The sequence below is a fragment of the Rhinolophus sinicus genome, chromosome 16, assembly GCF_057876585.1.
Source record: "Rhinolophus sinicus isolate RSI-liver-muscle chromosome 16, RSI-T2T, whole genome shotgun sequence".
NCBI classification, from domain to species: domain Eukaryota; kingdom Metazoa; phylum Chordata; class Mammalia; order Chiroptera; family Rhinolophidae; genus Rhinolophus; species Rhinolophus sinicus.
The window spans coordinates 18,171,606-18,185,943 of NC_142516.1; the positions used below are offsets into that span (position 1 = coordinate 18,171,606).

The 14,338-nt window shown below is 46.6% G+C and overlaps 1 protein-coding gene across 16 annotated transcripts in view; it reads right to left on the bottom strand.

Annotated features, from left to right (window-relative positions):
* ZNF618 (zinc finger protein 618) overlaps positions 1-14,338 on the bottom strand; it is a 170,140-nt gene that overhangs the window by 78,410 nt on the left and 77,392 nt on the right. For all 16 annotated transcript variants that reach the window (XM_019754624.3, XM_019754627.3, XM_074330884.2 and 13 more), the window contains exon 2: positions 135-178. In XM_019754624.3, coding sequence (XP_019610183.3) covers positions 135-178 — 44 coding nt within the window. The remainder of the gene's footprint in view (positions 1-134; positions 179-14,338) is intronic.

Sequence of the window (14,338 nt, forward strand, 5' to 3'; positions counted from 1 at the left end):
CCGCACATCCTCTAGGGAAGTATGGACACATCGCAGCAAAGTGAGCTGGCCTGGACCATCCGTCCCTTCAGGTAGAAGGGAAAAACCAGAGACAGGTGGCTGTTAGTTGTGCGGCCAGGAGAGGGGGAGTGTACCTGCTCGCCGTGCTTTTCCTTCCAGCCGCACTGGCTCCGTCAGCCTGCAAAAGAAACCCAAAAGACCTACGTTAGCCAAGGGGGAGACAAAGATTCTTCCCACAGTCACCCCACCAAGTTCCCCTGCTCCACACCAGCCTTAAGACACAGGGGTGAGCTGGCCTCCGCCCCACTGCTCCATTCCTCTAGGCTGGAAGTATCTGCCTCTAGTGGTAAGAGGGAGTCAGCACACCCCCTAACCCAAATTTGCTTGGCCCTTTAAATCCAGCTGAGCACCCATTGCCAACACAAACCCAGCAACCACACAGCCCTGGGGACGCGGTGAAAAGTAAGTAACCAGCTAAATCTGAGATTGAATTGCACCATTTTTATTTTCAGCTGGGATTTCCAATAAAACAGTAGCCGCAGATTTATTCCCACTAACCCGAGGGGGGGAATCATATTATGTTAAAATATTCTGTCCCCCAACGCTCCGAGCAGGGGGAGGCAAGAGAGTATTGGTTCTTAATCGCTTTTATTTGGGGGTGGGGGTGGGAAGATAAGGCTGACCAAATGAAATTTTCAGAAATCATAAAAATTCTGGTTCAGATGGAGAGACTGAGGCCCTGGGCAAAAAAGAGAGCTGCCTCAAGTCTCATGAGAACTGAGTGACAGATACCTGGGGATCCTGACTCCTAGGCCAGTGCTGGGGGGACCTCGATGCAGAGGCTGCAGACATGGGGAGAATGGTTAGGTTCTCCACCACCACTGCTTGAAGGTACATTCCCTAGTTTTGCCCAAACATTTATAATAACAGTAAGTCATAGTACAAATAATGCAGGTTCAAAATTCTGGCACACATGTGTTCCCAAATTCAGAATCCTTCCAATTTTAGAAAGGTAATGTGATGCATTCTATACTTGGAAGCAATCCTGGCAGGGTGTGGGGAGCCCCCAGTCCTCAAGCACATTGATATTTCTATAGTAAAACTAACTTACGCAGTCGCCCTAAATGAAGACGGCAACTAGCGTTTTCTATCTTCAGGTCGAGTTCTGCGACCTCATCAGACACCAAAAATCTTTTTCAAATTTTAGGATTGCAGCTGAAGGATTGAGAACGTAAAATAAACACAGCAGCAGCTACCTGCTGATGAGTGCTTATGGGAAGCTGAAAACTGGCAAAAAAAACCAGATGGCAGACTTCCATCCAAAGAGTAAATATATAAAGGGATTTCACCCCCAAAAAAGGGGCCCCATTTCAGCTTCTCTTTAAAAACCAGATAATCCAGCAACACATAATCCCACATGGCCAGTCAGCAAGAGCTGCCATACCTGGGTCTCCAGCCCTCCCTCCTGCCTTATACCCTGTCCTCCAGCCTGACCCCTGTGGACATCCAGACTCGCTCTCACAGCAGGCGCTAGTGGATGAACATCAGAGGTCTCTTATGCCATCCTCTCAACAGGTCCGCCAACACTAGGCACAATAGCTCCATTTTACAGGTGAGGCACGGAGGGTCAAAGAATTTAAGCCATTTACCCAAGACCCCACAGCTACAAACCAAGGCAGAGGTTACTCCAGCGCCTGCCTTCCTCAGCTCTATTGTCTTTTATCTCCTGTCCACATTCAGGAGAGCCAATCAGGAAATGAGGGGAGCCCACACAGCCCCATTGCCTGCACAAGGGAAATGGAAAGGTGAAGGACAAATATGGAGGTAGAAATGTGAGGCCTGAGAGGGAGAAATTAATGGGTTGCTGGTGTATTATTTCAATGGAAGAAACAAAGCAGAAAATGGTTTGCATATCATTTCACTGGGAGCAAAAGAACAGGATCAATTACAGCCTCTTTCCGACATCTTGCGTTCCTCACAACATGTCTGTAAAGCAAACCGGAAGACATTGTTTCAATGTCCGTATCTTAAGAGGCAGAAGTGGTAGGGGGTAGAAATTCTGCCCCAGAGAGCTTAAAAAAATGGTAAAATCCCAAATGACCTCTTCTTGCCTTTCAGACTCAACTCTGGGCATGTATTTTGAGCATTTCATACATATTTTTAATGTTGTCGTTTTTTTGTCCTTTTCCTTCATAATTTCACACAGAATTGACCAGTTTAAGTACAGGGAGCCTGGGTAAGGGAGACGATTCTGGTTTTGGCACACCTAATCCTCTCCACCTATTTCCCTTTTATGATGTTTATGATACTTGAGTTTCTTACCCCTGGGAGCAATGCTCGTTTTCGTTTTCTACCCATTTTTAAAAAATGAAGACGAAATGCTAAACATGTTCAAAGAGTTGTCCAAACTAACCCTTTTGCAGAGACGAAGGTGTTGGCACCGGGGACATGGAACCACTACAGGGAGGAGTGCTGCCTTGGCTGGGTGTGAAATGTCCATTTATGGGAAGATACAGAAAGCTGATGAACAAGGGGTATAAACAAGAGATGTCCAAGACAGCCTGTGTCAGTATCGCAGCACCTGTCAATCACAGCTTTGGGCCTGAGTGCAGACGCACTGTAACAACACGGGATGGCCTCTTGGGCCCTCCCAGTCCTAGTGGGAGTCCACAGTGCTACAGGCAGCGACTCTCAGTTGCAGACACCCATAAGATGCCAGGCCGGCTTGGTCGATGTCCTTACAACACATCAGAGCAATCCCTACTACTCAAATTCAGTTGCACCTCTGACACCGCCATTTTCCTAGGTCCCAACAGTCTAATGACAGTAAATTCGTATGACTTCAACCTAAATCACAAATTCACATTGACCCAATGTAATCTGACCTGATTCTCAATTTGAACCAAAGTTTAAGAGCACAGGATTTAGAATCAGACGGTCTGAGTTCAAGTCCTGCCTGGTTCTGCCACTTTCTAGCCGTATCATCCGAGGCAAGTCACTTGTACTCACAAGGCCGCAGTTTCCTCATTGGCGAAATGGCAATACAGTAATCCTAGGACCCACCTCGTGGGAGTGGCATGAGACTTGAACAAATAACTTAAGTACGGTAATGCATATAAAAGGACTTACCATGGGCTCAGCTACACTAATGGTAATCGACCGTTAACAACCCTCCATACAGTCATCAAGGCCACCATTTATTGGGCCCAGGAAACTGAGGCACAGAAAACCTGCGTGATGTAGTGTAAGATTACACAGCAGATGAGCGAGTGGCAGGGCAGGCCTGGGTTGCACCAGGGGTCCTTCCCAGGCTGTCTCGGGCCTGATCTGAATCCTGTGCTGCAACTCAGCATCTCATAAGCATCCACCAGAACCAGACCCCACAGCCCCGAGGCCTTGTCTGAAGGGCCCTTCACAAGGACACTGAAGACTGCGACGGCGGTCACGTACTGAGACAGGTCAGGTGTGTGTAGTAATCACTTCAGTAACGGAAACCCTACTTCTGCTGCCACCACTGAACCATGTATTCCCAAATGATGCCGCTTCCTGCCCTGGCTGTCTGGGCTGTCAGGGTCTCAACTTTGAACCTTAGACAAGCTCTTTGCCAGGACTGGAGGTTCTCCATCGGTAAGAATAGGAACAGGAGACATGAGAGTTAAATCAGATCATCCCCATCCTCTACTTCCATCTCTGTCATTCTATGTAGAATTGACCCAACTTTAACCAAACCCCTCTCTGGCAAATAAATATGGTGGGGGACAGTGGGCCCATGAGAGATGCTGCTGCTCACTCTTACAGAGTATCCAAACCCCCCAGTTGGTAAAGGTATCCAGCCCGCCCTCCAGTTCCCCATAAGGTACCTGCCCCCCTTTCCTTATCTCATCCATTCTTTATACACCAGCGTCTCCTTAGGACCTGGGCGAGGCTATTTTTGGTTTCATTCGATTCTCCTCTTCCCTTCCAAACGAATGTTAAGTTGTTCTTTTCCATTCTCTTATTAAGGATTTTCTTGGAAAGAAAATATTATTCCAAACCCAGAAATTTTATTTCTAAATTTGTGCAAATGTAAGTTGTAATACATTAGCTGCATTTCACATTTTGTGCAAATGGCAGAAACAGGCAATTCGTGTGCTACGGGATGGGGGCTGGCCAACGATTTCGATAAAATAAACCCTTTTTTAATTTAAATGCTAATGCACTGAATTAAAATTTAATAACTGAGGAAATTGAAAAGCCGAGCAGGAATATTGGAAATAAATCCAAGCAGAAACAGCTGAAATTAAAAATTCTAGAGAGTGGGAGGATAGCAGCTAAGCTGTCTTATATGATTACATTTTTTTTTTTCAGAATGAAGCAAAAAAAAAAAAAAAATCCTATCTCTCGCTGGCTCTAGGGCAGTAAATCCACAGTGCTGTGATTTATTGCTCAATTTTCCTGAGGGAAAAAGGCTTTCTTTCATGCTGAAATATTTCATAAATTTCAAGCCAGCATAAATTCTTAATTTAAAAGTTATGGAGGTCACATTTAGTGCACTGGTACGGTTCCAAAATCTTAAAGGAATAGCAGCAACCAAAAAAAAAGCAAAGAGGAGGGGTAGAATTTGCTTTTTTTTCTTTTTTTTTTTCATTTTGGTTTTAATTCACGAGTTGAAATTTCATTATTAAAGATTCCTCCTGGATGGATGAACCCCAAGCACGTGGGGAACTGGTGAGTGTTTGGAAATCTGCTGCAAAAGATGAAGAGATAAAGATTTAATTCAATTATAAAAAGGCATTCTTTTTTTAAGCCACTTGAGGAATTTCTGGTAAAAATTTCCTCCCTCCATTGCTCGGGAAGGGGTGAGGGTGGGGGAGGGTGGCCAATGTAATTGCTTCTCTTAGATCTCCAATCTTTTGTGCACACTGATATATTCATTTGTTATACAGCTGTTCAGCGGCGGAAAGAATGCTGGGGCGCCCATAATTCTAAGCAAATCAATCAAAAATTAATGATTTGTCATGCTTGCACAATGGAGGAAAACAGCTCCTTGGGTCCTGGCCGCCTGATCTCAAAGAATGAACTGCCTTTCTTCGATAAGACAGCCAAGCCAGAGGTTCAGGGAGACTGAGGTGCCCCGGCAAATGTGGGGGCTCACGGTCCCCCAAGCTCTGAGAGGATGGAGGGGGGCCACTATCGTGGAGGGGGCATCTCCAAGATGGCGCCTGGGCCAGTCAAGCCCAGGACCTGGTGCAGCACATTTCTGTGGTGTTATAATTAGGATCTTGCCTTTTCCCTCCCCCACTGAAACTCAAAAACTGCTTCCTCTCTGGAGACTTCAGTGACTCCCCCTTCCCCCATCAGATTTGATTTGTCCCTGTTCATTGTTCTCCAACACTGCTAACACACCACCACCAGTGCCTTTCCCCAACTCTATGGGGCTGGGACCACAGTTCCTGGAGTGCCTCCCCCCACACACACCCCCACCCCCTGCCCCAAATGTAAGTTCCTCCTGGACAAAGACCACATCCCACATGTGGCCATGTCTCCAGCACCCAGCTCGGGGCCTGGCACAAAGCAAATATCGTCGAATCCATTAACCATTATTTTTCAGGAAATAGAGATAATGAGGTTCCTTTGAACGATGAACTGCATTGGCAATTATACTTGGACGAAATATAACAACTGGTCTTAAATACGCAATCACTCCTTTTAATCATTCAACAGGTATTTCCCTGAAAGCCCACTATGTGCCAAGCACTGTGCTCAGCTTTGGGTGGACACCTTCACACCACTGGTGGACGGTTCCAAATCCCCAACGTTCACTGCTTCTGGGGCCTCTCTACACACTTGGAATGGAAGAGTGAATATGAACCCAGGAGAAGGGAGCTCTCTGCACGCTCAAATGCCCCTGAAGTCTTGTATTCTTTCTTACTAGTTCACATGAATGTTATATTCACAAGTATCAAATGCATGTTACTCCATAACACATATGTGTATACTTCATACATACCTATGTACGTCAGTTTGAATATATAAATTCTGTCCTGAATTACCAATTGGTCCAACGAACTCTATAGAAGATGCTCAGCCCTAGCGATGAGTGAAACCAAGTACACTTGACATGGAGGCTACAGGACACACTGCAACTGTGAGAAGCACGTCCCGGGGCCCCAGGACCTGCCCAGAGGATGAGTCTATGACCCCTACTATTTACTGAGGACAGGCGGATGAGTGGATCCAAGAGAACTCAAGCCTCATCTATATATCTTTCCTTTCCAACAGCCAGTGGATCCTCAAATACAACTTATCTTTCGCTCTCTCCACTGAGGCAAAAGACTCAAATCAGGAGAAAGCTATCTGCTCACCCAAAAAGTATTTACTGAACTCCTTCTATGCCCCAGACATTGTTCTAGGCAGTTGGGATATGTTCTTGCCCTAATGGTGATTACATTTGAGTGGGGGAGACAGTAATGTTAGGTGTCATAAGTTAGTAAAATACAGAGTGTACTAGAAAGTAATCAGTACTGTTGCAGTGGGGGGAGAGGGGTTGGATAGAGAAGGGTAGGGGGTGATCAGGAGGCTGGGGACAAGGGAGGAGTCACGGGGTGCAGTTTTAAATAATGTGATCAGAGTAGGTGCCGTTGGGCAAACTATGGAAGGAGGTGGGGGAGTTGGCCAGGTGGCGTCTGGGAAAGAGAACATCAAGTGCAAAGATGCAAGGGCAAGAGCAGGCGAGGACAAGAGGAGGTGAGGTACAGGAGGTTGGACCATGGCTTTGGAGGCCACTGAAGGGCTTTGGCTTTTACTGTGGGACCCACTGGAAGGTTTGGGCAGTGACATAATTTGACTTTCATTTTTAAAAGCTCATTCCCACTGCTGTGCGAAGAACAGACCGTGGGGCAAGGGTGGAAGATGCTAAGAGGAGGTTACTGCAGCAGCCCAGGTTATAGATGAGGGTGGCTGAGAACCAGATAGTGGCAGTATGGGGGTGAATATACTAGAAAGTAGAACAGGACTTGCTGATGAACTAGATGTGGGGCATGAGAGAAAAAGTCAAGAAAGATTCTAAAAATCTTAAACCTCAGCGCCAAGAAAAATGGAACTGCACCTCTCCTGAGGATATTAATCACCAGCCTAGCACTTTATAGATCGTTACATTGCACTGAATCCTCCTAATAACCCTGAGGAGACAATGCTGTTTAATTTTGATCAAGAATTAACCAAGCACCCAGGGGCCAAGTGACTTGCCCAAGGTCACACAGCTGGTCAGTGGCTTGGCCAGGGCTCACACATTTTCTATACACATCTTCATCTCTATAACAAAGGAATCAAACCTGGCCCCAAACAATATAGATGAACCGTTTTTCTGTCTCACCACTGGGCCCCCACTCAAGCACAGGTAGTGTCCATTTTTGTTCGCCACGTGATCTTGAAAAACACCTACTAAGGGTGACTGTGCCAACACTGAACAACAGTATTGCAAGTTGTAAAGAGGAGTCCATACCCAGGAAACAAAATGCATTATAAATTCCCTAATTAGACCTTGCTTCTTAGGTTACATTCAGCAATATGATTCTAGCATGTGGAACTTGGTTTTTAATTTTGTATATTTGCTTTCCCACATGAACATGGTTACTCAAAGACATTGACGGCCCTGGGTTCCAAGCTTGAGGGGTGGGGTGGAAGCTGCCAGAGACGGCTCTGTGATAAAAGAGCTGGAACTCAGACGGGGGGGTGCCATTTTTCAAGAGATCTTTATACAGCTCATGTGTGATTGTAAGCAAGGCCCTGGGAGATTGATACTAAGATGACTCAGACATGGTTCCCTATTCATTCACCCAAACACTACCTATTAAGTGCCTACAATGTGCTGCTGGGCATCAGGGTAGTTACTGACGACACAAGAGCAACAGGAATAGTGAGGGAGACAAGCAGTGATTACTTCATTACTTCACACTGTCAGCTTATAATTACCAACTGAGATATGTATTCTGAAGAGAAAGGCCTGATTCCATGAGCATCTCTGACAACAGGAAACAATGAGACTGCAGGGTGGGAAATGGCTTCCCTGAGGAAGTGATGCTAGAATACGCACGGGGGGCTCCCGCTCAATGGGGGAAACGTAAAATCTAGATGCAAATGAAGCTAACACAAGCAGGGGGGCCGGGAGGGAGAAGGGTGCTATCTTGCCAGCTGGGAAGCCTGGGGCACTGAACCCCGCAAGGCTACAGACTTCACTGAGGGGCTTCACCTCTAAGGGAAGGGACCAGCCCACCAACATGCCCAGGCTCACACAGGGAGCTCCTGACTAGGCTCTAGGCCAGAGCCCAGAGGCTAAGGGAGGCCCCAGAGATGCCACCACTGGCCAAGGTTCCAACTACAAGAGAAAGCTGTGGGAAATGGCCAAGGTCTTCATTCCTCTTGGTTACACTGCCCTTCTGCCCCTTCCCAAGCCCCTGCTGTCTGAGGTCAAGTGTCAGGAAATAAACCAGGCTTCCAAGGAATGGAATCAGTAAGGCTTTGCTTCAGCTGAGTTTCCAGGTACGGGCAGGGTCTTCTCGCACTGGTGGGCAGCCACACAGACTGGAGCGAGACCCTAATGCTGACATTATCATCATCATCACCAATGTTTTTGCGGTCACTCTCTAGAGCTGGTAATTACTGAGCACCTGTAAACCACGCTAAGGAGTTTCTGCTTTATTTTGAGGCTCATGGATTCCCCAGGAAGGCACGTGCACCTCTGAAAGCAACTGCTGGCTGCAGTATGGAGGCAGGGAGCCCAACGTGAAGGCCAGGGTCATCTTCCTGGGAAGGTATGATGGTGGTTTGGGGACAGCAGTGGAGAAGAGAAAGCTCCTGGGCTGAAAGCTCTGGGAGTGACACAGATCACCTGAGACCGAGTGTGGAAAGCACCCAGGACAGAGCTGGCACACAGTGGTTGCTCAATAAATGGCAGGTTTAAAAAGAAATAAACTGTTGCAGCTGCGGTGCGCAGAGGGCCTGCTCTCCTCCATGCACAGACCTGGCCACCTGGAAGGACCAGCAGTGTCATAATAATGAATCTACTTCCACACCTGGGACCTGACTCATGGACCTTCAAAGAAGGCGGAGTCCTGGCCTCAGACAGGAGGTGCAGTGGCCTTCCCTGGACTGTCATGCAGGATTCACCATCCAGACCACAAGTTTCATTCTCATCCCAAGGCACCTGCCAGATGCCACCACAGCTGGAGCCCACAGTCCACACCTGGATCTAAGAAATCTGTGATAGTTCCTGGTTGTTTCATGTGTATAAATTCTCTCCGCCCATCTGGGCTGGATCACAAAGGATTCTCAGGCTGAATCAAAAAGCATGAGGTTCCTGAAATCAGGCCCAGCAAGGTTCTTGTTTTTTGTTTTAAACTTTTTATATTGAAATAACTTTACATTTACTGAAGAGTTTCAGAAAAACTACAGGGAGTTCCCTTCCACCACTTCACCCAACATGAAGGGCTTTAGGCAAGGAAGAAACATGGTCAGAATTCTGTCTGCACAAGGGCTGCCGGAGGGGGCAATATGGATGCATTAAGACCAGCTGGGGACTGATGCCAGCACCCAGGGAAGGTCAGCTGACGCCTAGTCTCTCGCCCTGGGATTAGCAGTCAAAAAGCCCTCAGGCTCCAAGACTAACCCATGAAGAAGGACACAAGCAGCAGGGATGGCGGTCACTGATCGTGCCACTTGCTAGAGGGACCTCGGTAAGTGACTTGACCTTTCAGTGCCTCAGTTTGTTCCTCTGTGAAATGGTAGCAATGCTGGTGCTCACATCATAGCGTCATGAGGACTAACTGACCCAATCAGTCACATGCTTAGAGCAGGGTTTTTACATCCATACGGTGTCAGTTTGCATTATTAATCCAGCATAAAGAGCCGCAGGTGGGGATAATACTAGCAATCCTGGAGTAACCAGCATCTACTGAGCACCTCCTATGTGTCAGGCCTGGGCTCAGGCACTTCGTGCACCATCTCCACCACCATAAGCAGTAGGGACTGTCCCCAGCAGCGCTATCCAGAAGAAGACCCAGAAGCTTTACAGGGTGCAGGGAAGAGGCTGGGAAGAGGCTGGGAAGAGGATGGGAAGAGGCTGGGAAGAGGCTCAGATGCTCTGATTCCAAGTCCGTATTCTCAAACCTTACGCCACGTTGCCTCCAAGGCCCAGCAGGGTGACCCTGGCGAATGCCTTTCCCTGTCTTTAAGAGTGGACACGCTCCTTTGGGTGCATAAATGCTGCTCTGTTTGTTTTCTTTTTTTAAAAAGAAAAATGTCTCAGTTCTTTACAGTCACACAGTTAATCTCTCAATTTACAAAAGAGTAAGTCATGTGACTGGATTCCACAAAAATTCTCTCTCCAGGTTTATGATTTTACAGAAAACTCCAGGGAAAACCGCCTGGAGCGAGTTAAAACCAGATCAGCCATAAACCATGTCCTGGTACAGCCTCACCAAGCCAAGACTCAGATTACTCATTAAATACATGATAAATATTCGCCTCAGATCAGCAGGAAGTGGCGGGGGTGGGGGGGTGTAAAATAAGGAAAAACTTTTTGCTTCATGAGGGAAAAAAAAAAATCCTATTATAAATACAGAGGGTTGCAAGCTCCAAATTAGTGAACTCAGAATTGGGGGACAGGGTTTTTAAAAGTCACCTCCTTAGGTATTTTTAAGTAAGGCAGTAAGGGGAAAGGCTGCTCCTCAAACCTCTTTAAGGGACCAAAGCCAAGGGGACACTGGAGTGTCCGGACAGCCCCAGGGAGAAACAGCAGTCCCCCCATGCCTGGGGACCCCTTCCTCTGACTGTGGACACAGGCCATCTCTGGCCCTCCATGTGCACTTCTGTCCAATGAGGCTCTTAGACTGACAGGCTCTCAGAAAAATTCCAACTCTGACGTGTGGAGTCAGGCAGTCCTGGGTTCAAATTCTGTCTGTGCCAATAGGAGCTTGGTGACCTGGCTCAAGTCACATCACCTTTCAGCCTCAGTTTCCTCTGATGTAAAATAGAGAGAAAAAGCCCCACAAAACACAGCTGCTGGGTGGATGAAAAGGTTAAAAGTTGGTAACATTCTCAGCTAGTGCTAACAATACTACACGAGCCATAGATCTGGATGATGTCATGATTACATTGATGGTGGTAAGTAAAATACATTTTAAAAAACAATATTCTGATCACTCCAGCAGGATTTAGTTCCTGGCACAGTAGTTCCCAGCATAGACTCTGAAGCTGGACTGGCCTGGGTTCAAACCCTGACTTCACAACTTATGAGCCATGTGACACTGGGTAAAGTCACTAATCCTTTGAGACTCAGTTTTCTTATCTGTCAAATGGGGATAATATTATAGTACTCACCTCACCAAGTTACTTAGGACTAAATTAGTTAATAGATATAAAACTCTCAAAATAATGCCTGGCACAGAGTAAATGAGATATACAAATTTATCATTATTTAAATGATTTATCATTTACTAAACTTTAGCTATATCATTTATTAAAATTCGGGCAAGTCGCTATTGTTCTCTAAGCTTCAGTTTCCCTAGCTATAAACTGGAGAGTGTTGACCAGATGGACTCTGAGGACCCTCCAAGTTCAGAAACTTGCTGATTCTGTTGTTTCTGTTTTGGCTCATGCTGTCCCACTGCCTAGACTACAGTCCACTCTGCCCAGCTGGATCCCAAGCCCTGCTCCAGAAAGCCTTCCCTGAACACAGGGACAACCCCCTAGAGGACCAAGTCCGTGCCTGAACACACCTGGGGACGTCACTGCTCTCTGGGGCCTCGCTCCCAACCAAACTGCAAGTTCTAGGAGCATGGCCAGCTTTTTATAAACAGATCCTCTGTGGCTCCCTAGCACCCAAAGCTGTGTTGCATACAGAAGGGGCTTAATAAAGATACACTGGTTTAAAACATAAAGGAATTGTACTGCCAATACCTAGAGAACCATGGTCCAAAAACGGCAAACAGGTTTTATTTTCAGTGCCAATTCACATCAAGTAGTCGTGGCTGCCTGGGGCAATGTGTTGCGAAGGATTCTGGGGCCACATCAGAGCTCAGCTAGGAAGAGTGCTGTGATTGATTACTGATGTCTGCAGTGAGCGTGGTAAAGCTGGGGTTGATTACTGATGTCTGCAGTGAGTATGGTAAAGCTAGGCTTGATGGCATGCTTGCCCCCTCTAATGTAGTCCTACACCCTCCTTTTATAGAGAAACTGAGGTCTCCTGACCCCAAAGCACCCTTTTTCCTGTCACCACATTCTCATTTGCAAAAACATTCTACATGAAAGAGGAGCCCTGGCCTTTTAAAATTTAGAGTAAAGAGATCTCAAAGAAGAGAGAAGATCAGAGACAAAGAAATACAGAAAAAAACTGTGTGTAAAACACAGGGCTCACTTTGTGAAAGAGAAATTATTATGGAAGGGCAAAGCAGACATTCTAAAAAGGAATTTTTTCTTTTTAAAGAAAGACAAGTCTGTCACACATGCTCAAAGTAGAAATCTTACAAATTCCTATTGCAAAATAACTCCTGGTCAGCCAACCACAATCTCTATAAATATATCACAAGATCAACAGCCCAGGCAAATAGGGGGAGGGGGAGAATGACTGCATGAATTTTTTAAAAATCAAAATAGTTCCTCTCACAGTTGGAAAGGAAGGAGTCACCCATTTTCCTACAAAATGAGAGGCCCATGAAGAAAAGGAAGATTGTAATTCTACACATCCCAATGGGCACCTGCTGAGAAATCTAGACAGCCAGACTATTTCGAAATTATTTTACAATTCTGTTTTCTTTGCAAGGGGAAAAAAAAAAAAAAAAAAAGCTGGTACCCTGAATTCATTAGGGCAGCCAGGATCTTACAATGGCTTACATGGAATTATTCAGAGTGGGAATAGCCAAATGCTCAAAGGGGCGTGATCGGGGTGGTATGTCCTATAGGATCTGGACCAGAAAAACAGATGCTACTCTAGGTCTTTAAAATGTAGGCAAATTAATATGGTGAGCATTTGAGTACACAGGTGACAAACAGGCCAATAAGTCAAACGGGACAAAAAGGGAACCAAGGATTGGCATATGAGGCAGGTCCTGCTACCCCTCTAGGCCTGGGAGAGAAAGGGAAGAGAAGGTGTTATCAGAAGTCGGGGCTGTTCAGCAAGGGCTGTCCAATGGGAATGGATCCTACAGGGAGGGGTTGGAGCTACAACGAAAGAGTCGGAGAATGAGTTGGGTAGACATACCCTGGGCTTTTCCCTTCTTCCCACCTTCTAATCAGCCTGCTGTGTATTTTTCTTGCTAAACTATTCAAAGGCCAGAAAGCAAGGGCGCCTGGGAAATATAGTTCCTTGAAATACAGAGCACAGCAGGGGAAAACAGGGATGGAGCTGAGTGAGGTCAAACCAACAGCTGATCAGCTCAGGCCAGGAAACTGCGGGAGAGCTGCAACCACTTGATGGCAGTGTCCTGCACAGCTCACCAAGGGGTCCTCTTGAGTCCAGCATCCCCATATGGATTGTAACTTCCTCACACGCAAGGACTGTCTTCCCTTGAACTGCATCCTCTTCCACACTACCCAGCAGAGTCACAGCTCAGAGCTGGAAGGGCGCTGAAAGTCTAAGAAATGGAAGCCTGGCCATCTAGTCTTGTCTCCCAATACAGGGGATGCTAGTATGGCCTGCCAGTGTATTTCTGCTTCCAACCTTTGCTGAGAATCTACTATTGACAGAAAACTCATAATATGGAAGGACAGTTGTCCCTAACCCATCACTCAGAAGATCCAAGCACCCAGTGGACACTCTGGAAGCATATAGAACACTCTGTTCATGGGGATGGGAAGTAGAGGCTCTGTGGTACCAAAGTCTGATGCCAGCTGGGCAGGTTGAGGGGAAAACACTCCTAGGGCCCCAGAACTTTCCACCTTCAAGGACACTACTCCAGATTTACACTGAAACTTCATGGTGGTGTTTTTTGAACCACATTATATAAGACACGAGCATTCATTCAACCCTGTGAACCTCTTTGTCCTGACTGTGGCCAAAGGCTCAGTTTCAAACTACATTCTACAAAAAAAGACAGAGCCCTTCCCCCTCACTGAAAGCTCCATTCCCCCTCCCCCAAGCCACAGGGCCGAACTCCCTCCCCTGTTTTCTTAAAGCACTTATTGCCTGGGCCATTCAAATAGTATTGATCAACCAGCTGGCACACTCAGTCATCTTTTTATGACCTGTCTTCCCAGTTGGACCATACATCTTTCCTGGGTAGGGGCTGTGCCTCTGGATTCCCAGTGCTCACCACACAACCCAGCAACCTGAGAGCATCTATACAACATCCTTAAAGGGACA